The sequence below is a fragment of the Camelus dromedarius genome, chromosome 36 (genome assembly GCF_036321535.1).
Source record: "Camelus dromedarius isolate mCamDro1 chromosome 36, mCamDro1.pat, whole genome shotgun sequence".
Taxonomy (NCBI): Eukaryota; Metazoa; Chordata; class Mammalia; order Artiodactyla; family Camelidae; genus Camelus; species Camelus dromedarius.
Window position 1 is genome coordinate 4,961,976 of NC_087471.1, and position 21,454 is coordinate 4,983,429.

The window sequence follows — 21,454 nt, forward strand, 5'->3', positions numbered from 1 at the left end:
TTTACTATAATGCTACAGCATTCAGGACAGTGTGGCATTGGTATGAGGGTAGGCAGATAGACCAATGGGACAGAATAAAATCCAGAATTAGACCAACATATATGGTTAATTGATTTTTGACAGAAGTGCCAAGGTAATTCGATAGAGAAAGAATAATCTTTCCCAAAAAGGGTGCTAGAGGAATTAGATGTCCACTTAGGGGGAAAAATGAACCTTGACCTTTATCTAACATCATGCACAAAAGTTAACTTCAAATGGATCACAGAAGTAAAAGTAAAAGCTAAAACTGCAAGACTTCTAGAAGGAAACTTCGGAGTTTCACAACCTTGAGTTGAGAAAAGATTTCTTAAAATATAAAAAGCGTGAGCCATAAAAGAAAGAAAAATATTTGGCTTCATCAAATATTTGGCAGGGGAGGAAAGACACGCGGAAAGGCAATGAGCACGAGGGGGCAATAATGCTGCTGCTTCCTGCCTGGTAGCAAAGCACCTCCAGCTGGCGGGCTCCCGCAGCAGGCCTCAGTGGGTCCCCATTGGTCAGGACACGGTTCTCACGGCGTGATCGTGGACCGGCAGCATCCACCTCACCTGGGAACCGGTTACAAATGCAAATTCTGGCCTCAGCCAGACCTCCCCAGTAGAAAACGGTGGAGGTGGGGCCTAGCGCTGTGTGGGTCGACAAGCCGTCCAGGTGCGCCTGAGGCGCAGCGAGGAGGAGAGCAGAAGAACCGAATGGGGCTCATTAGACCCCTCCCGTTAACCCCTTCCCAGGCTTCATAACGGCCCTCTTGTGGGCGGCCGGTCCTCAGGTGAGGCCGGGATGAGGCTGGAGTGAGGGAGCCCGAGAGATCCGAGGAGGAGCGGATGGCGTGAGCCGCGCCCGCGAAGCAGGGACGGTGAGATGGAGGAGGGGCTGCGAGACGGCCGGGCTCCGGGCCGAGCGGACCTGGGACCCGGCACCGCCCGCCTTCCGCGCGGCTGCCCAGCGCCGCAGCCCAGGGTGCGTGGAGGGCCTGCAGGGCAGCCGGGCCCCTCGCGGCCTCCCCTTCTGTTTGGGGCGCTCTGAGCATCCCCGTCCGCGGAGTTCTCCCCGTGGGGGCCCCCAGCTCGGGTGTGGGCGGCTGTGCCGGCCGGGGGTTGTAATGCGCCCCTCTCCGCAGCTGCTCGGCCCCCGCCCCGCATCATGAATCGCAGCCGCACGAGCAGCACCTCCGAAAGGGCGGCACCAGCCTTTCTCTGGGGTGAGTGAGGCCCCAGGCTGTTCTCAGAGCACCCGGGGTCCTGGGGGTGCGTCACCCCGAGGGCTAGGGCTGGAGGGAGAGAGGGGACGCCTCCCTGGAGCCTGCCCTCCCGCACGCCGTCTACCTTCGCAGGCTGTGAGCTAAACCAGGAGAAACCCACGTGGACCTTCAAAGCCCAGAAGGAGGGGAAGCAGGACTGTAAGCTTTTGCTGAGCACGGTGGGTGTCCCCCCGCACCCCGCACCCCCACCAGGAGGGGAGGAAGGTTGGAGCCGGGAGGGAGTTAGGCAGGTACAGAGGAGCAGGTGGGACTGCGCCGTTCCACAGGTGGAGCAGGGTTTCCCTCCTCTGCCCTCGGGGTGATGAGGTTTTCAACCCTATCTGCTTTCGTCCGCTCTCAGATTTGCCTGGGGGAGAAAGCCAAAGAGGAGATGAACCTGGTGGAGATCCTGCCTCCAGGAAGCCATGAAGACAGGAAGAGGAAGCCCATCATCCTTGCCTCCCTTCGGGCCTCTGTCCTCCCCATGGTGAGCCTTTCCCTGCGGCTCTAGGAAACCCTGGCCCAAGCCCTAGGAGGCCCCGCTCAGGCCTCACCCTCTGGGTGGGGATGGACCCTAGGTGGGGTGCCTGCGTCCTGCGGAAGTGCAGCTGTGCTAGAGAGGCGCAGAGGCCATGACTAAAGGCCTGGACTCAGGAGGCAGGGAGGCCCGTTTCCAGCCTTGTCCACTCTTTACTAGCTGTGTGACACGTTAAATAACCTCTCTTCCAATCACATTTTCACCTGTTTACTGCTGGGGACCAGACACTGTTGATGATTTACATACTGCTTGTGGATCCAGAAATTTCTCACATCTAATAATTTATCTTGAATTTTCTATGCAAATCTTCGTGAATAATGGCAGTTTTTGTGGTTTGTTTTTTCTAATCCTGTTAACACTGGCTAGGATCTCCAGTATAATAACTCTAACCCTCCAATTAGTCCAGGACAAAAAACTTTCTCTAACACCCTGTATCTGACCCCCCTCTTCACTCTACCTCCACAACACACCCCAGTCTGACCGCATCTCACCACCGCCCTGCTGCGTCCTGGTCCAGGTGACCATCACCTCTTGCTCACTCTCATTGCAGGGCCTCCTAACTGGTCTACCGGCCTTCATCCTTGGTCCCCTCTAGTCGATTCCAGGGGGTGACAAACTACTGGATTAAGTCCAGACCACTGCCTGTTTTTGTGAATAAAGTTTTACTGAAACACAGCCACACTCCTTCATTTACATATTACCCATGGCTGCTTTCACTCCATAACAGCACAGTTGAGTCGTCTCCACAGAAACCATATGTTTTAAAAGCCTGAAATATTTACCATCTGTCCCTTTACAGAAGAAGTTCCCCAACCTCTGGTCTATGCTATATACAGCTGCCAGAAAGATCCTTTTAAGCAAAGGTCAAATCCTGTTGATTCTCTGCTAGAACATTTAGATCAGTGGCTTCCTAGTTCATTTAAAGTGAGATTCAAGATTCTTTGTGTTCTGGCCCTCAACAGCTTCCCAGATCTCAACCTTTGCTGCTCCCCCGACCCTAACCCTGCTAGAACCACGCTGGCTTCCTTGATTCTACACCGCGAGTTCCAAACATTCCCCCTCCGTGGGATCTTTACGCTTACTGTTCCCTGTGCCAGGGACACCCTTGCCCACCTCCCCCTTCAATCTGGTGTTTGTTCAGACCTCATCTCATTGGTCTTTCCTGGCTACAAACAGCATCCCGTCTCTCTGCCCAACCCCCAATCGCACTTTCCCCCCATGGGATCCATCACTGACATTGGTTTTCATCTGCCCATTGTCTGTCCCCCAAGTCAGAATATAACTCCAAGAGAGCGAGGATTTCGCCTGGTTTTCTGCATTATCCATAGTGCGTGTATCCTAGTGTCTGCATGTTGTAGGAACCCAATGTCTACTGAATGAGTGAGTAAGTAAGTGGACGAACTGTGTGGGGCTGGTTTGATTGCTAAACTATTGTGACTAATAGTTTTAGATGTACTCAGATGTTTCTGGTTCTTTGGGTCAGTTTTTTATCAGCTGTATACGGTTGAGATTCACCAGTGTTAGGTGTACACTTGAGGAATCTGACAACTGTATATAACTGGGCAAACCACCAAAATCAAGGTAGAGGATTTCCATCACCACCACCACCCCCGCCAAATTTCCTCATGCGTCTTTGCAGTTAATGCCTTCCACCCACCACTGCCTCTGGTAACCACTGACCTACTTTCTGTCACCAGAGTTTAGCCGTTGCTGTAAATTCATTTAAATGGAATCATAAAATACATACTCTCCTGGGCTGGCTTTTTTCACTTAGCATAATGCTGTTGAGATTTATCTATGTTGTTGGTGAAACACTAACATGCTCCTTTCTTATAGCTGGGTAATATGCCACTCTATGATACATATAATACATATAGTGTATATTATATATAAATATATTGCATAATTATATAATATAACATTTATCTTATATATAATACATGTACACATATATAATATAAAATTTGTTAATTCACCTATTTATGGACATATGGACATTTTGGGTAGTTCCCAGTTTTGGACTGTTATCAATAAAGCTGCTATGAATGTTTAAGTGTATTTGTATAGACAGGTTTTCATTTCTCTTGGGTAAATACCTAGGAGCGGTACTGCTGGATCATGGAATAAGTATACGTTAAACTTCATACCGAACCGCTAAACTGTCTTCCAAATTGCTGCACCATTCTGCATTTCTAACAGCAATGTTGGAGAATTCCAGTTGCTCCACATCCTCACCAGCACTTGGCATTGTCAGTCTTAATTTTAGCCATTCTAATATATGCAGGGTGGCATCCCATTTTGGTTTCTATTTTTCCTTGATGGCTGGTGATGTTGACCATCTTCTTATTTGGGTTTTGGTCTTTTGTGTATCTTCTTCTGCAAAATGCCTGTTTAGATGCCTTGCCCATTTTTAAACTGAGTTATTCTTATTGACTTGTAGGAGTTTTTTTTAATAGTTTTTGGATATACATTCTTTATCAAAAATATTTCAAATCCTTTCTCCTAGTGCGTGGCTTGCCTTTTCATTTTCATAATCATATTTTGTTTTTTATTATTTTAATATTTCTTAAATGGACCAGAGTAACAAGTATGCAGCTTATCTACTCTGCTGGTTTTTTTGTTTTGTTTTGTTTAGTACTTTTTTTTCAATTGAAGTATAGTCAGTTTACAATGTTGTGTCCGTTTCTGGTCTACAGCACAATGTCCCAGTCATGCATATACGTACATATATTCATTTTCATATTCTCCTCTTTTCTCTTGCACTGGTTTGGAAGCTGCAGAATCTCATTCTAATCTTTATCGGTTCTCCTTAATTTTTTTAACAGTCATGCATGATCAAAGCCTAAAATTAACGTTTCATTCCTCCTGAACCAAGGGGTTCTAATTACCTTCTTCTTAACTTACATGTTGTTATCATGTAGCATTTTAGCTTCAACTTGTTTTAAACCCACTTAACATAGTCCTATTTTTTTTACAGGAATGCTTATTTAGGCCTTTGTTGACTAATTTGTTTTCTCACCACTGCTTTTTGCAACCACTTCTTCCTTCTCAGTTTAACTGCCATCTTTTGGAAACATCCTCTAGTAGGTCTGGGAGTAGTAAACTTACTTGGGCTTTGCTCAGAAACATCTTTATTTTACCCTCACTCCTTGGCTGTCCCTTTACAGAAGAAGTTTCCCAGCCTCTGGTCTATACTATATACAGATGCCAGAAAGATCCTTTTAAGCAAAGGTAAGAGGTTATTTCCCTCAAAACATTGGTGATACTATTTCTGTTCTTCTGGTTCCTAGTGTCACTGTTGAAATCCTCAGTCTCTCTGGTTATTGATCCTTTTTTTTTTTTGGAAATCTGTCCTCTCCAGTTGAGTTTTAGATCCGCTTTGTGCTAGCTGACTGCCATCTCACCATGGCATATTCAGCTGCGGATTTCATCTGTCCAGGGCTTCGTTTCCTGAATATGAGGATCTGTGTTTTGGGATCATTTCTGGAGAATTCTTGGTTGTTACCACTTGGAACGCTGACTCCACTCTCCGCAGTCCCTAACTCTGGTTGGACGCATGTTGGACCCTCTGGTCTGTCCTCCAGGTCCAGCTCCTCCCTCATATTTTGTTCATCTCTCTCTGTGCTGCGTGCGGGGTGGTTTCTTCCCAGCGCTTCCCCAGTTTACTGATTTCTTGCTTCAGCTGGTTCCATCCTGCTTTTTAACCATCTGTTCAGTTTATTTCAATGCTTATGTTTTTGACATCTAGAAGCTGCCTGTGGTTCTTTTGATTTTTTGTAGTATCTTGTTCTTACAGTTCTGATTCCTACTTTTTATATTTTTGGTTTTCGTCAAACTCACGGCACATTGTTCAGGCTGTGATTTCCTTACCTCGGCTTCTCAGCTGTACTGGGCTGCCCCGGCTTCTTTCTGCTGCCGCCAGCAGGGCGGTTTCTCGTGCGTTCTGTCATTTTAGGTGGTGAGCTCGTCTTCTGGTTTGGTTCTGTTTTCTGAAAGAATTCCGCTTGGAAAGGCTTTGGGGTGTCCCAAGAGAGCGGCTTTGTGTTTGCGTCTGCCACTTGCCCCAGGGATGTCCCACGCCTGGGATTTTATACAGAGCTCTTGGCTTGGCAGTTCCCACCGAGTAAATCCAGACTTGGTGTGAGTGAGAGGAACGGCCGTGGAAGACAGGAGACTCTGTGACCCCATCCACGTGTCTTCCTTTCCCTCCTTTGATGGTGGGTCATTCCTACTTGGATGGTTTGGGGTCCTTCAGTCCCCTCTCCTCACCCCGCACTCTGGGGCTTTGTACTGACATGTAGTCCTTTGAGGGCCTCAGCCTCCATACGGTGGGCTCTGTCATGGCTCCCCTCTTAAGCCCAAGGCCTTGTGCTTAAGTGTTACAACCTGAGTGTTACAGCCCTCACTGTTTTCAAGGACGCCCCCCCTCCCGCTCCTGCAGCCTCAGTCCCTGCACGAGCTGCTCTTCACTCTGACCCCTGGGGTCTCTCCTTTCTGTCTTACTAGTCAGGCAGGCAGCAAAAACATTGGATTGCATTTATCCAGCGTCCCTAGGTGCTTGTGGCTGCAGAGTTCCAATTTTTGCTAACTTACTTCCTGTCTGAACCAAAACTCTAAATTAATTTCCCAGCCTCACTCTCCTCTTCTGCAAAGGAATAGCCCCTCCTCTGTGGGCTTCTTGTGAAGATTTAAATGAGACAAAGCAGGTAAGATACTTTGCATGGGGCCTGGCACGTGGTAGGAACTTAAGAAAGGAGTGTCATCATTGTTACCCTAGAAAATTTGCGAAGTTTGGAAGAGTATAAGGACTACAAACACTGCACCACCCACTGAAAATGATGGCTGGCACTTCAGTGTATTTCAAACCTGTATTCCTGTGTGTGTTTCCACATTACTTGTAGGACAGTGGTAGGGCTGTAATACAACTTTGCATCTGCTCTCCTCCTTGGATCAGAGCCTTTGCTGGCTTGGGCTGCCGTAACAAAACACCACGAAGGGAGTGATTTAAACAACAGGTGTTTATTTTGTCACAGTTCTGGAGGCTGGAAGTCTGAGATCAGGGGGCCACTGGACCTCCTCCTGGCTTACAGATGGCTCCCTTCCACGTGTGTCCACACACGGCCTAGAGAGAGAGCGTGGTGTGGTCTGGTCTGCCAAGGGCACTAATCCCATCACGAGTGCCCCACCCTCCGGACCTCATCTGACCCTCCTTGCCTCCCAAAGGCCCCGTCCTCGATACCATCACACTGGGAGTTGGGACTTCACCATAAGAATTGGGGGGGGAGGGGGGACACAGTTTGGTCCAGAGCTGTCGGGCCTCTCTGTGCAACAGCCGCCCCTCAGCCTGGAAGCCTGTCTGCAGTCTTGGCAAGAATGAGCTTCTCAGATCCGTTTTCTCTGACAGAGGCCACGTCGGGAGGAAGGCCCAGAGGGGCTGAGAGTGCAGACAGGTCCAGGGAAGCCGGGAAGCCTGTGTGGTTGAGGACAGGGGATAAACTGAATATTTCTGCGGGAGGGCAGCCCCCGCCGGGGGCCAGGCCTGAGCGGCCCCCCCCCCTCCCCCTGCAGGTCGTCCTGGCGGGGTTGGAGCTCTCTCCTCCAGTCACCTTCCACCTCCGGGCTGGCTCTGGACCCGTGTTCCTCAGTGGCCAGGAATGTTACGGTAAGTCCGAGCTTGGGCCTGAGAAACATCTGAGGGTACAGGGCCCAGCACAGGGTCGAGGACGTTACAGCTTCCCAAACCCTTGAAGGGTTCTTGAATTATTAGGGAAGATCCCCAAGGGGGCAGAATCGCCAGCAGCCTGGACTGGAAGGCCACGGGTACGGGGCCTAGCCCCGGATCTCCTGTGCCTCTCGCCACGTCCTCTGGGGGCCGCAGCCCCCCAGCTGTGCCACGAGGGTTGGGGTACACTGGTTTCAGCTTCAGCTGTGGGGGATAAATGGCATATTTGGTAAAAGCGCTCAACATGATGCCTGGTGGCAGCGGTAACAGGGACGCTAGCAAATCGCTGAGCTGTTGACCCTTGATGTTCCTTTAACTGCCCTCTTCTCTGTCCGGTGATGCCTCTTGCATCGGGATTCTCGCCTGCCCCAAACCCTGACAGGCTCCACTTCCCGCGGGGGCAGGTGTGGATTCCTTAGCTGCTGGTTCACCCTCTCCCTCCTCCCTCACCCGCTCCTTCCCGGCGTGAGTCCCCCTCCTGCCCGGCCAGAGCTGCAGCTCACCACCCCCACACCCCCGCCCCTCCATCCACTCCTCGGCCCTGACCTTTCAGGGAGGCCAGAGAGGAAACCAGGTGGGCAGGTGAACACTTCCCACTTCCGAGCTGGGATCCCCCAGGACAGGTAGATCTCTGCGGGAGGAGGGCCGAGACCCTGTGGCTCCGATGCCCCGCTCCTCTCACGCCATCGCTGACACTTCAGACCTACCCTGGGAGGAGGAGGAAGAGGAAGAGGGCCTGGAGGAGGAGGAGGAGGAGGAGGAAGAGGAGGAGGAAGATGATGACGATGACGATGATGATGATATAGACTCGTCCCTAGAGAAGGAGACCCGGGTCAAACAAGTCAAGAGGCTGGCGCCCCAGAAGCAGACAAGCGCTGCCAAGGTGAGGGAGGGGGCCCCCCAGAGGCTCCTCAGGGACCTGGGGGGAGTTGAGAGTTGAGGGCGCTGAGGCCCGGGGCAAGCCCTGCCAGGTGCCTGGTAGGAGTCCACTCTGACGCTGGGCCTCACCCGATCTCCCAATAATGCTTGCGTTTGGTTTCCAGAAAAAAAAGGTGGAAAAAGAAGAGGAGGCAGCGAGGTAACTCTTTCCATCTGTTTACTTAGCCAAAATCTTTTAGCTGAGGTATATAGCGCTCCAAAGAGAATGATGCCGTGGTGTGTGGTACCCAGGGACACAGGTGCACAGGTGTGCTACCACCGTTGGTTGGCATGGCCTTTTTGAAAAGCATTCCACAGTCCTTATCTTCTGACTTAATTCTGCTTCTGGTAGTTCCTTGCAAAGAATCTCATCTGAAATCATATGCACTAGGAAACTTACCACTGCATGACTCAAATAATAGTGAAAAATGGAAGCGTTCTAAATGCCCGTCAATATAATAGTTCCTTAAACTATGTCACAGCTTCTCAATGGAATGAGGCATATGCCATGAAGGGTACAGCCGCCTGGGAAGTGTTTACAGAATTCAAAGAGCAGGATAATAAGTGATTTTCATTTTATTTCACGTTTTTAGAACAAACAAACAAAAAGGTCCTGAAAGGAAACACACCAAAATGTTAATACTGGTAGGAGGTAAAGGAAGTTATAGGTAATTTATCCTCGTTTCTAGTTTGCTGTATTTTGTGCAATGTGGTTAACATTACTTTTATAATGAGAAAGAAACATTTGTGTTTCACACACAAATAAAGGAAAGCAGATGGAAGCTGAGGAAGAAAAAACATCTTGTTTAAAAAGAGAGTCAGAGTGGTCCCCGGCAGGTGACAGGTGGCCAGGCGAATTTGGCAGCTGCCACCTCTCCAGGTCCCAGCCCCCTGCTTCCCGGGCCCAGTTCTCCAGGGTGGGCACCAGGAGGGCGGGGGGCTACTGGCATGGAGCTGAGTGCTCTCTTTCCCTCCCACACCGCCACTCCTCGCCCAACCCCACCCTGTTCCAGATACAGTCTTAAAGACAGGAGCCCTCTGGGCAAGGTGAGTACTGACAAGAAGGGGCTGGCCCCCCTGGGGGAGGGTGTCGACTCTGAGGATGGGGAGGGGACGGGACACTGGAGCCCACCCTTCTCTCATAGGCCAAAACCACAATCAAACCTAAAAAGCCAGGATCCAAGAAATGAGGAGCCAGGAGTGGCCTGGCCTTAGTGACCGAGAGCGAGCCCGCGAGACCTCCATGCTGAGTCTGTGATGGACGTGTTTCGAGGAAACACAGGAGCACCTCACCCCAACTCTTGGTTTCAGCAGGACCGGGGGGGGGGGGGGGCGGGGAAAGCCCCGACCTGAGGGCCACAATAAAGTTTGCTTTGCTAGGACCTCTGCAGCGGTCTCTCCCCAGGACCTGTTCTTGCCGGCTGCAGTGAGCCCATGTGCCCGGCAGAGGACAGCCGTGTGCCAGCACTCCCCGACCGGGTGCCCCAGCCCGCTGTGTTCTGCTTTCTCTCCCTCTTTTCTTGGCACCATCCCCCTGCCAGCTTTGGGGAAAGACCCAAGTGTCTCAGCCCCCTGACCAGCTTCAACCTTCTGCCCTCTGGCCTGAGGGAGGGAGCCAGAGCTGGTGTGGGTCTTCCTGCCCCCACACTCCTGGCAGGGCCTGGTTTTCCACATACAGAACTGAAGGGCGGCCCCTACCAGGAAGGGGCCAGCCTGAGGCTCTGCGTCTCCAGGCCCCAGCCTAGTCCTGCTGTCCCAGGGGTGCGCGTTTTCCAGGGCGAGCTACCCACAGGGACCTCTCTGGTGTGAAGGTCTGGGCTGGGCAGGAGCCCAGAGGCCTGCACCTTCAAGGAAACCTCCCCAGTGGGGAGACAAGGCAGGCTTGATGGGGGCTGTCAAAGGTCTCGTCCAGGAGGTGAGCCAGTGAGCACGCTCAGGCCCCAGACTAGCGTTCCCCCAGGGTAACAGTCAGAGCCACCAGAACAGGGTTCGATAAATTGTTGGGGTAAAGCCAACAGAGGATGGGAAGGAGGGTGAAGGACCCATTGTGTGGCTCTGGCCTCCTGCCCCCTCCCAGCCTGCAGAGCCATTTTGAGGCTGGGTTCGCCCTCGGTGACACACAGATGGCCCCCCTCTTGAGTTTGCTGGCAGGGCCTCTGCTGGGCTTCCCCCTGAGACTCCCCAGCACCCCGACTGGCCAGGCCTGGAGTGGGCCAGTGCAGAATTGACCTTACCCTCTCCCCCAGGACCCAGCGAGTGGGTCCCAGAAGGTTGGAGGTCCCTGAATGCCAAATGCCAGGCTTGAGTCCCCCCTGCCCCACCCTCCACCCCAGTCCAGCTTTCCTTGATGCCAAAATGGGGTGCAGGGAGGGCAGGGCTGGCATTTTTGCTCCTGTTCCCTACACCCCCTGAGACAGATGCGGGCTTGGTCCCACCCTCTGACAAAGGAGAACAAGCTGCTGGCCTCAGTCACCCAGAGTGACACGGGACATCAGTTCAGATCTGGCTCCAGGCAGGCAGCTGGTATTCACCATGAAGCTGTGGCTTCATGCCACAGCAATACAGCGTAGGCAAGGCAGGGCAAGTCCCCTCTTCGTGTCGCCTGCAGCCTAGTGGAAACACAAGAGCCAACGCCGTATTGTCAGTTACCGTCCAGTGCTTTGGAGGAAGTAAAACCGGCTAATTTCCAGGGCGGGGAAGTGCTGTTTCATTAGATCTGAGAAGATCCCCTGAGGGTGGTGGTTACACATGGAGCTGACAGAAGGACATTCCTAGGAGCAGGAAAAGAGGGTGCAAAGGGCCTGAGGCAGAACAAGCTTGGAGGTTTGGAGGGAAAGAAGGCTGATACGATCACAGTAATAACACTGGGAGCTGGGCACCGCTCTAAGTGCCTCCCATGGACTCACTCCTTTCATCCTCACAACCGTGCCTTGAGGTGGATATTATTGGCCCCATTTCTCAGATGTGGAAAGTGAGGCACAGAGAGGTTAAGCAATGTGCCCCCAAGGGCACACAGCCAAGAAGGTCACACAGCCAGGGAGTCCAGCCCAAGCACTTGTTTTTAACCACTCTTGGCGGGGAGAGGGAGGTGTGGGCCGCAGCCGGAGCGCTAGGACACTGAGAGCAGAGTGGGAGTTAGAACAGAGTCCACCGTATAACTGGAGCCCAGCATGGGCAGCTCCGGAGCGGTTATAGCAAAGCCAGTGTCCGCGAAGGTGCTTCTCCCCTCCACCAGCCCCAGGCAAGCACCCAGTTCTCTGGCTCAGCTGTGGGCCTGCACAGAGGGCACTCAACAGCTAAACCGCTGACCATTTGATTTCCACGTGCCGGCAGGAGGTGGGGCTCAAATAGCAAAGATGGGGGGCGTCTGTCTGCACTGTTACAGTGTCCTTCACCCTTCTCCAGCCCTTCTGTTTGTCAACAGGAAAAGGGTGGGCTGGGGTCAAAGCAGGTGGTGACAAGTGGCAGGTCCCCCCGCAGGTGGGCTGTGTGTCTGCACAAGCCAGGCTGTTAGGAGCAGGCGTGAGACGCCCCAGTTGGGGGATGTTGAACTTGGCACTAGGGGGTGGGATTAATCACCTTGGCCCAGGCTACTTCTCACTTCCCTTGTCACCTCCTGCCACCCCCCATAAATGTTAATGAACCCTACCCTTCTCCCCTCTCCCAGCTCCTCTCCTCAGGGGAGAAAGTCAAAATTTAGGAAAACCGAGGATGGACCTCATCAGAGTGCCCCTGCCCCTCTCTCTTTCTTGTGGAGCTTGACGCTTTTCAGGAAGTGTCCTTCATCTCAGTTGACGTGATGCCAGTTTTGACAGCATCAGCAGTCTCCCATTCCCTTTTTATAACTTAGGAAGGTGAGACCAGAGAGGCAAAGGGACTTGCTTCAGGTCACACAGCCGGCAAGGGCCGGGACCAGGGAATGAGGACAAAATCCAGAGTCCTGACCTGGAACACTCCCCACCTGGGGCCTTCCCAGGGGGGTAAAGGGGCAAACGAGGTCAAAGACCAGGCCTGCAGGTGCAGAAGGGGAAGGGATGAAGAGTGGAAGACGCTGCACCCATGAAACAGGCTGCCCAGCTGTACCCCAGAGCCCCCTGGCACCAGCCCCTGGCTGAGCCCCAAGGCCAAGCTTGACTGCGGGCATCTGTTACCATGGAGACCCAGGCTGGGCTGGGGGCTGGCCAGTGGCAGCAGGCCCTCCCCCCGCTGATAGGAACCAGGCTCTCGGGCTCAGAGACCTTGGGTCCAGGTGAAACTCCCCCACCTGCCTCTCCTCACTGGCTTCCGTCCCCCAGCTAACCCCTCCACCCCGAACCCCAAGCCTGAGCTAGTCCCTCCATGCCTCTCTGCTCTTCCCTATGACTCCTTGGGACTGAGATCAGGAGGAGACAGCCTTTAATACCCTCTCGAGGGAGCTGGGAGCTGGTGAGGATGTGGGCATGAGGCTTCCCAGAGAACAGAGATGGAGCTGGCACCCATCACGGTGGACAGGTAGATTCGGGGACGCTCCTACGGAAGAGGCAAAGTTTAAATTGGGCCCCAAATGGTGGTAGCAATGTGGAAAACAGAAATGGTCAGGAAGATCGGCCTGGGCAAAAGCAGAGAGGCGGGATGGCTGGGGTTTGTTTGGAGAACAATGAGCCCTGGGCTCGGAGTCTGGGCACCCGGTACCTTGTCCCAGCCAGCTGTGCTGCTAATCAGCTGTGAGACCCTCTTCGGGCCTCACTGGTGAATGAGGAGCCTGGACCACATCAAGAATCTCTAAGATCCCTTCCAGTTTTGACCTTCTTTCTGATTGATTCCAACCCTGGACACCCGTGGGGCGGGGGCCTCCACCGGGCTCCCCAGGCCAGCTCTGGCTCAGCGCACCCCTGAGTCCCCCCAGCAGGGCACCTGGGGCGGAGCTGGGGCCCAAGTGCAGAGCTGGACAGGGCGGGAGGTGTCCCTGCCTGTCTGCATGTGGGGAGGGGTGGCAGACAGCTTTGTGGATTGATCCAGCTCAGGAAGGTGAGAAGGAGGCCTGGAGGTGAGAGTTTTGCCCTCCCACTCGTCCCTTTAGGTAAATAAATCCACATCCAGCATTTCCCCTTTTCTTCCCATCCTGGGGGCACGGAGACCTCCCGGGAGCCCAGAGCTGAGGTGTGAGCTTCCCTCAGCCCCCCTAAGCACGAGCCCCCTTCTGCGGGCACCATCAGCTGCCTTCTGCAGGGAAGGAACAGTGCAGAGTCCCTGGTCACCAGCTCCCAGGACCTGGGACATTGGGATATCTCGGGCGGGCAGGTGTTGTGCTGTAGAAAGAATCCGTGCTAGAGAGAAAGAGCGTGGACTTTGGAAACCCGGCTGCACCATTCACGAGCTGGGTGGGTCCTCAGCAAACAACCCACCACTGCACCTCAGTGTCCTCATCTGCAGGATGGGGGTGATACCTGGTGGTACAGAGCAGGGTGGCACCGGAGGTCATACAAAGAGGCTGCCAGGCGCTTCATCCCAGACAGCTGCTGGGGGACACGGGGAGAAGGCCCCGAGCTCCTCCCAGCCCTGAGAGGCTCAAGGATGGCTGCTGCCTTGACGGGATGGCGAGCGGGGCCCAGGACATATACTGTTGACTTCTGCTCAACAGCAGCTGTCTCACTTGGTCCTCCAACATCCGAGGCATTACCGTGCCCATCTCTCAGAGGAAACCGCCAAGGCCCAGAGGGAGGCGGCTTGTGCCAGGGCACCCGCTCTCCTGTTTCTGTCTCTGGCCAGTTTTCGAGACTCCTTGAGGTCCATCCACAGCCCCAGCTGCAACTTCCTTCCCCACCCGCACCTTCCTTCCCCACCCGCACCTTCCTTCCCCACCCGCAAACTGTGGCACCAACTATTTGCTGCCAGTCAAGACAACCTTAACCCCTCCTTCCCAGTGCTGGCCAGACAGCAGATAGGGGGAGCAGGGGTGCCCAAGACAGTGGAAGCAACCGCTCCTGGCCAAGCCCACCTCCTGCCCCCTGGAGGGAGGCTCCTCCTTTTAAGGCTGCTTCTGGGAGTTTCCAACCCCGAGCCAGACCCAGCGACCCCAGGCCTGGACTGACACCTGCAGCTCACCCTTGGGGAGGTGGGGCAGGAGAAGCTGGCCCTGAGAGGGGAGGAGGGGCCTGGCTGTTGGGGTCTGTGAGGGTCAGGAATAACGCAAGGCCAGCCTCCTGGTCCAGAAGGCTCCAGCAGCTCCATCCTCTGCGCTTGGGTAGCCCAGCGAGAGGCTGGCAGCCCCCGCCAGCCAGCGGCTGCTTTGCAGTCTCACTGGCCAGGAAGGTGGACCCCTCACACCTCAGTCTCCCAATTACGCCCTCCTCCCCCTCATCCTCCTCCCCTCTCTTCTCTCTCCTCCTCCTCCTCCCCTCTCTCTGCTCCTCTCCCCACTGAAAACCTGTGGCTTGAAGAGACCTTGGCTTCTCTGGGACTCTGCCCCCGGGGACTGCCCACATCTGCTCCTGACTTTGGGGGCAGGAGGGCGACGGCCCCAAGAAATCTCTCCGGCGATGGGAGCCGCCCGCCTGCTGCCCAGCGTCACTCTGTAAGTGCGCTGCCTCTCGGACTGCAGTCTTATTGCCATTTCCAGCCTCAGGGCAGACCTCACCTTCCCGGGACTCCCATCCGGATAGGCAGGGTGGGGCAAGAGTCGGGGTGGGGGTGGGCGCCTGGTGGGCCCCTGGGCCGGCTGCTGGCACCCACACCCGGGTCTGCCTTGTCTCCCACACAGGTGCCTGCAGCTGCTGATTCTCTGCTGTCAAACTCAGGTAGGTGGGGGCTCCCCACTATCTTTTCCCCATCTCTCCCACCCAACCAATGGTGGGGGGGGGGGCAGTCTCCCTTTGGTGGACAGAGGCAGATCCTGGCCTCTCTCCAGGTCCAGAAGACTCTGAGGTTTGTGGAGGGTGGGATGGGGCAGGAGAAGGGACTATGGCAGATGTGGGGTCTGATGGAGGTTTTTCTTTCCGCCTTCCCGAGTTCCCCTGAGGTCTCTGCTTCTTCCTCCATCCCTCCACACTGGGTTCCTCACAAGGTTAAGTGCAGGGGCAGCCGGGCCTGAGGGATGGAGCCCAGGAGTGGTCGGAAGAGGGTGGAAGTGATGGCTCAGGTGAGGCTTGTCCTCACAAGTTTCAGAAAGGACAGGTTTCCAGGCAAAGCCACCTGTGTGTTCCACCCACCACCCCACTCCCACCAACATGGATGTCTTGCGGGTCACTGTCCTGGGGAGTCGTGTGGGCAGTCAGAAGGCCCAGCCAGGCTGGGCGACTCCTTACCTTCCGGGCAATGAGGTCAAGCCCAGAGAGGTTTGTATGGGACAAGATTCAGGGTTTGCCTCTCCACACCCCCCCACCCCAAGTGAGCCTCCCCCATGCACACCTCCCCCCCAGCCTCAGCCCCCTGTGCGAGCTCGGTCCCTTTTTGTGGTCCTTCATAAAAGTGCAGCTATTAAAATGCAGTGGTCCAGAACCGCTCTGGGGAGAGATCGCTTGGCTTTCCCAGGCCAGAGGCCCGCTTCTCTTCATATCCAGTGGGGACTTTTTTTGAAGGTAAATGCCTTTTCTCTGCGAGAGGGAAAGGGGCTGCCTTTGAAGCAGTGGGGGGGTGGGAGAGAGAGAGAGAGACAGCCCCCCCTTTTCCTTCCCCCTTTTGCTCTAGCCCCCGTTCCAGGCCTTTTGCTTCACACATCCAGGGAGCGCAAGAAGAAAGCCCCCAGCCCGGCTGGGAGGGGGCTGGGGGTGGGCCCAACCTGTTCTGGAAGGGGAATTAGCACAATGGTGCGGCTGGCCGGGGCGTTTATGGCCTGGCTGAGGCCCCATTCAGGACTCTCAGGGAAGGTGGCAAAGCTGTCCTTTTCCCCTTGAAGTGCCCCCTCACCCCCCCTCGGAGGGGGGGCCGGCAGGCCGGACCACAGCCATGCTTGAGGGGCCGTCTGACAAGCAGCTGTCTGCGGCAGTGGAAGGGGAGGTGCCCCCGCAGCGGGGACATGAAAGGGACAGGCAAGGTCCCGCGGGGAGAGCGACTTGTGGGCTGTGGGCTGTGGGGGGGCGTGGGGCTGCTTTTGTGCAGGGCTTGAAGGGGACAAGGAGAGGAGGAGGCTTTGGGGGGGCCCTCTCGGCTCCTGACCTGGAACAGACAGCCAGAAGAAGGCTGCCCGCCAAGAGGGGCGGAGGGCCTGAACCTGGGCCAGGAGGCTCCGGGGCTGGGGACGGGCCGGACCCCATCCAGGGTCCTGGGCCAGCCAGACCCCACCCCCTGGCAGGGAGGCAGGTCCCCCACCCCAAATGCCGGCCTCGGGTTTTCCCAGGGTGGGGTGTGGGGTGGACAGTGAGTCCACAGACACTGCTCTCACGGGCTGGCGCATGGGCGAACCGGGGTGGGAAACGAACAGTGACACACATGAAGGGTTAACCCCGAGCAGGTTACACTGTCAGCCTGAGGCTGCCCTCTCACCTCCTCCTTCCTCAAAGCTGATACTTCCCACCCCACCCTCGAGGAGAGAGGGGCCCCTGACAGATGCTGGTCTGGGTCTGGCTCTGTCCAGATGGTTGCGCTCGGGCCCGGGATGAGGGTGGACTTCGGGGATTTGGGGCAGGGGAAGGCTGTCCCAGCATAGACCAGCAGGATCCAGGTGGAGAGAGAAACGTTTTAGTGCGAGAGCTGAGGCTGTCACCAGCAGCTGGGAAATGTCATCCCGCTCTGCACCTTGCTGGGGAGAGAGGGCAGGAAGTTGTCTGTTTCTCTCCCACTCAGCGCTGCAGATGGAAGGAGAGACCAGGCCCAGAGAAGTCCCTGTTCTGGCTTTGAACGGTGCTCAGAGGGAAACAGCCCCTCTCCTCTCCCAGGAGAGCATCAGGTGGTGGCACAGGCAGATGACCTCACAGGAGAGCCACTGGGCCACCACCGGTAATGCCTCCACCTCCCTCCACTAAGGAGGCAACTTATGCCTAGAGGAGGGAGGAACCCTGGAAAGGGTGACTGGCTTCTCTGAGGGCCCTGAGCACCCAGGAGGAGTGGTAGGGGAGATGGGCCTGTGCTCAGGAATCCTCGGTTAGTGCTATAAAGAAATGCTTACAGTGGCCGTAAAAGAGCCTAATTAGGAGGGTCTTAGAGCCCCCACAATGGTTTCAAATGACTAACAGACCAGCGGCTACATGTGCACATACGTGTGTGCACGTGTACTTGAGTGTGTGTGTGCATACGTGTGTGTGCATGTGTTCAGCATGGTCTCCTTCAAGGCCAGTGTGAAGGACTATGGAGACGTCTGGTCAACCTGGCTTACAGAGCCAAGCCCCTGGAGTTTTGGAGAGAGGACAAGCTCTGATCCTAGAGGCAGGACAGGAGGTGGGGGGAAATCGGTCACTAATGAGCTGTGTGGCCCTGTGCACCTCCTCTATAGACCAGAGGGACCGAGTACCAGCACCCTGAGCGTACTTCCAGCTCCCAGAGTCATGATGCCAAGCCTGAGCTGTATAACCAGGTGTCCTCCGGGCCTGGGAAGCTACCAGTCCTCTGCTCCATGGCAGATGAGGTCCAAGAGGTCATGATGACTGGCTCACCCACTGGCCTCGGAAGGTCATGGCCAGATGCACCTCTATTTCGCAGGGCAAATGACCCGCCCCCACCACACTTGCCTCTGCACCCCTCCCCTGGATGGACCTGCGGTGGTGTCACCCAAAGCAAATTGACACTATTTTTCCCTTGGTAACCGCAAAGGGGGAGAATCACCCGTCTCCTAATTTTAACCAGTACGTGAGGGACCAGGGGGCCATGACCGACCAGCTGAGCCGGCGGCAGATCCGCGAGTACCAGCTCTACAGCCGGACCAGCGGCAAGCACGTGCAGGTCACCGGGCGTCGAATCTCCGCCACCGCTGAAGACGGCAACAAGTTTGGTGAGACCCAGCCCTCCCCGGAGGCCACCCGCACCCCTGCCTGGCCTCGCCTGGCCCGTTGTCCCCACATGTGTCAGGGTGGAGACCGCAGTGAGAGATCAGGGAGAAGCCTCTAGGGGAAGGGCCCCCCAGGGTCTCCCAATGCCCCCCCTCCGCTGAATTCAGGGGTCATGCTGGTGGGGGAGCTCTGCCGCACCCCTGGGCTGGCAGCCCCGATGGACGGAGGTCTTTGTCCCCCTCCCCCATAGCCAAGCTCATAGTGGAGACTGACACGTTCGGAAGCCGGGTGCGCATCAAGGGGGCTGAGAGTGAGAAATACATCTGCATGAACAAGAGGGGCAAGCTCATCGGGAAGGTGAGGCCCGGAGGCCGGAGGCCGGGGAGGAAGGAATGAATGCATCTTCCCGGGGTGGGGGACGCAGGGCCCCAAGAGCTTTCCACTGCCCTCTGCTGGGCCCGACCCAGAACCGTGGTTTCCTCTGCTCTCACCCCACCACTCAGCCTCTCTCCAGTCACTCCATTTAAATGAGTCCTTGGGGGGCTAGAAGCCCCCTGAGGACACTGGCTAATCCATAAGTATCTGTGGCTCTGATAGGGTATTTTTCCCAACATAAATGAGTAAGAATTTCAGCACCTACATCAGGTCATAGCCCTTGTGTTGAGGGCCGGTCAGGGTTGAGAGTTGGGCCTTCATACAAGGCCAGAAGCTCCCCCAAGGTCAGTGGGGTCCATAAGCTCCAAGCAGCAAGACGCTTGTTAATTCCCTACTCGTGTCACCACCTCCTAGGGTAACCACTAGTTACACTAGCTACAACGGGGCCAGAGCTGTCGGGCATGGAGAGTTCCATTTCCTTTGGCATCGGCCAATCCTGGCTTCTGATTCTGGCTGTTCTCACCGAACATGTGCTTATTTTTGTCAAGCCGCAGGCTTCTCATCTGCAAAATGGGCACAGTGTCAAAGTTATCTATAGAGCCAGATGGGCCATGTTCTACAAACATTTGCCCCTTCTTTCCATCAGACTATTGCCTCCTTTCCCCCAACCCAGCAACGCCATTCACTCAGAACGTCCTCGAGCACGAGCATCCGCTGGGTAGGCACTGAACTGCAGAGTGATCTTGATCGTTCTGCCACATCTGGGTAAACTGAGGCTCAGCCTGGCTAAATACCTCGCTCAAGGTGTATAACTTCCGATGACAAGGTTTATTTCAGTTCTGATCTGACTCCAACAAAGCTTGTTCCTTCCTCCCACCTTCGTGTCTCCGACCAAGGCGCCCACCTCGCCGGGCAGAAATCCTTGGGCTCACAGCCCCTGACGCTCCCTCCTCGGCCCTACCACATAGGCCCATGAGGCAGACAAGCCAGCCAGGGTAGGCAGACATAGCCCTCCTCTCCTTCCTCTCCCCGCAGCCCAGTGGGAAGAGCAAAGACTGCGTGTTCACAGAGATCGTCCTGGAGAACAACTACACGGCCTTCCAGAACGCCCGGCACGAGGGCTGGTTCATGGCCTTCACGCGGCAGGGCCGGCCCCGCCAGGCCTCCCGCAGCCGCCAGAACCAGCGAGAGGCCCACTTCATCAAGCGCCTCTACCAGGGCCAGCTGCCCTTTCCCAACCATGCCGACAGGCAGAAGCAGTTCGAGTTTGTGGGCTCAGCTCCCACCCGCCGGACCAAGCGCACTCGGAGGCCACAGCCCCTGACGTAGTCAGGGACCCCGGGGGCGGCCTTCCCATCCCCTCCCCTTCCTAATCCAAAGACTGGGCTGGGGTGGAGGCAGGGGAGGCCAGAGCCCCCAAGGAGGATGCTGAGGACCACCGAGCATCAGAGTCCCCCTCCCTGGAAAGGAGCAGGACTGCCACTACCCGGAGCCTGCACTGGAGGAGCCCCCTGGATCACGGGGCAGGCCCTCCGGGAGGGGACGTTGAGGACCCTGGGATCAGGCCCCCTGAGCCAAGTGGGAAAGTCAGCAGGTTCAAGGCTTTGCAGACATGGTCTGGAGGTGGCTCTTCCTCAAATGCCCTCCCCATGCCTCCCTCAGTCTGCCCCCAGCCTCCAAATCCCTCCTGGCCAGAATGTAGGAAGGGACTTTTGTTTGGGTTTCAGAAAAAAAGAGAGAGAAAAAAAACAAGAGGGCTGGCCATTTTTCCCATCCCACTACCCAGGCCTGCACCCCTACCCCCAACTCCCAGCCCCAGAATAAAACCATTTTCCAGCAAACAGGTTATCTGAAGGTGGGGGGCAGTCCAACTGCGTAACTGAACTGGGGACAAACTTGCTCCTTGGAGAGGAGGCCAGCGGGCAGGCCGGGCCGTGACGCGGCAGGTGGAGGCCAGGCCGGGCCCGCACGTCTCCGGAGGGCAGGGGAAAGAGGGCACGGGGCAGGGGAAGCCGGGAAGGGGTGGCCGGGCAGGCCCCGCACCTCCGCTCCCCGCGGGCGGCTGGCGGCCCGGGGCGCGCCCCTCCTCCGCGGGCTCGGGTTTCCTGGCGGCACCGCGCGTCCCGTGCTACCTGCGGGGGCGCAGGAGCCCCAGTCCCGGGGCCGGCCCGAGCCTCCGCGGCCGGGCCGGGCGGCCGCGGGCGCTGCAGCCTCCTCGCCGGGAGCCAGATTGCTTTTTTCCGGTGAGGAGGTCGGGTGGGGGAGGAGAGGAGGCCGGGCGGAAGCGGAGGGAGGGCGAGAGTGTGTCCCCAGCGCCCAGGTCCCCGCGGGGGGCGGGGCGGGGGCCGCACCTTGGTGGGGGGGGGTGCGGTGGTCGCGATTAGAGGCGGCGTCCTGGGGGTGGCGGTGGGGGCGGGCAGGGCGAGGGGCGGTCCTCGGCCCCCCTTCCCCGCCCAGAGCGCCTCTGGTGGGCTTTCCAGACGCCTCCAGGTGTGCATTTAGGGAGTGGAACTAAGAGGCCATAAAACCCGCCTCTTTCCTCCTTTGCCGTGGCTTTTCATCTTGTTCAGGGGGAGGCCCTTCCCGGCAGCGCCCCCTCCTCTGCTTTTCGCGGTGAACGCCTCACTGAGCCCTCCCTTCTGCGGATGGACGCCCGGCCTCAGTTTCCCCTCCCTCGCCTTTCTGAGAAAATGTTGGGGAGAGGGATTCTGGAGAGAGAAGAA

At 56.1% G+C, this 21,454-nt stretch overlaps 2 protein-coding genes across 5 annotated transcripts; both read left to right on the forward strand.

Moving 5' to 3' along the window:
- Positions 1 to 988: 988 nt before the first annotated feature.
- NPM2 (nucleophosmin/nucleoplasmin 2) lies at positions 989 to 9,821 on the forward strand. 3 transcript variants are annotated; one of them, XM_010996282.3, is made up of 8 exons: positions 989 to 1,240; positions 1,373 to 1,458; positions 1,641 to 1,766; positions 7,386 to 7,479; positions 8,241 to 8,422; positions 8,583 to 8,617; positions 9,471 to 9,504; positions 9,603 to 9,814. In XM_010996282.3, the coding sequence occupies exons 1-8, from the start codon at positions 1,183 to 1,185 to the stop codon at positions 9,645 to 9,647; spliced, it is 660 nt and encodes a 219-aa protein (XP_010994584.1). In that variant the 5' UTR covers positions 989 to 1,182; the 3' UTR covers positions 9,648 to 9,814. The 3 variants fall into 3 exon arrangements, with proteins under 3 accessions (XP_010994584.1, XP_031298128.1, XP_064338530.1); XM_031442268.2 differs by lacking the exon at positions 8,583 to 8,617 and having other exon boundaries at positions 9,603 to 9,821; XM_064482460.1 differs by lacking the exons at positions 8,583 to 8,617; positions 9,471 to 9,504 and having other exon boundaries at positions 9,603 to 9,818.
- Positions 9,822 to 14,975: 5,154 nt separating this feature from the next.
- FGF17 (fibroblast growth factor 17) lies at positions 14,976 to 20,060 on the forward strand. Of its 2 annotated transcripts, none has more exons than XM_010996270.3 (5): positions 14,976 to 15,010; positions 15,197 to 15,233; positions 18,181 to 18,358; positions 18,607 to 18,713; positions 19,767 to 20,060. In XM_010996270.3, exons 1-5 carry the CDS (start codon positions 14,976 to 14,978, stop codon positions 20,058 to 20,060), a joined length of 651 nt encoding a protein of 216 aa, XP_010994572.1. The 2 variants fall into 2 exon arrangements, with proteins under 2 accessions (XP_010994572.1, XP_031297923.1); XM_031442063.2 differs by having other exon boundaries at positions 18,214 to 18,358.
- Positions 20,061 to 21,454: the final 1,394 nt, after the last annotated feature.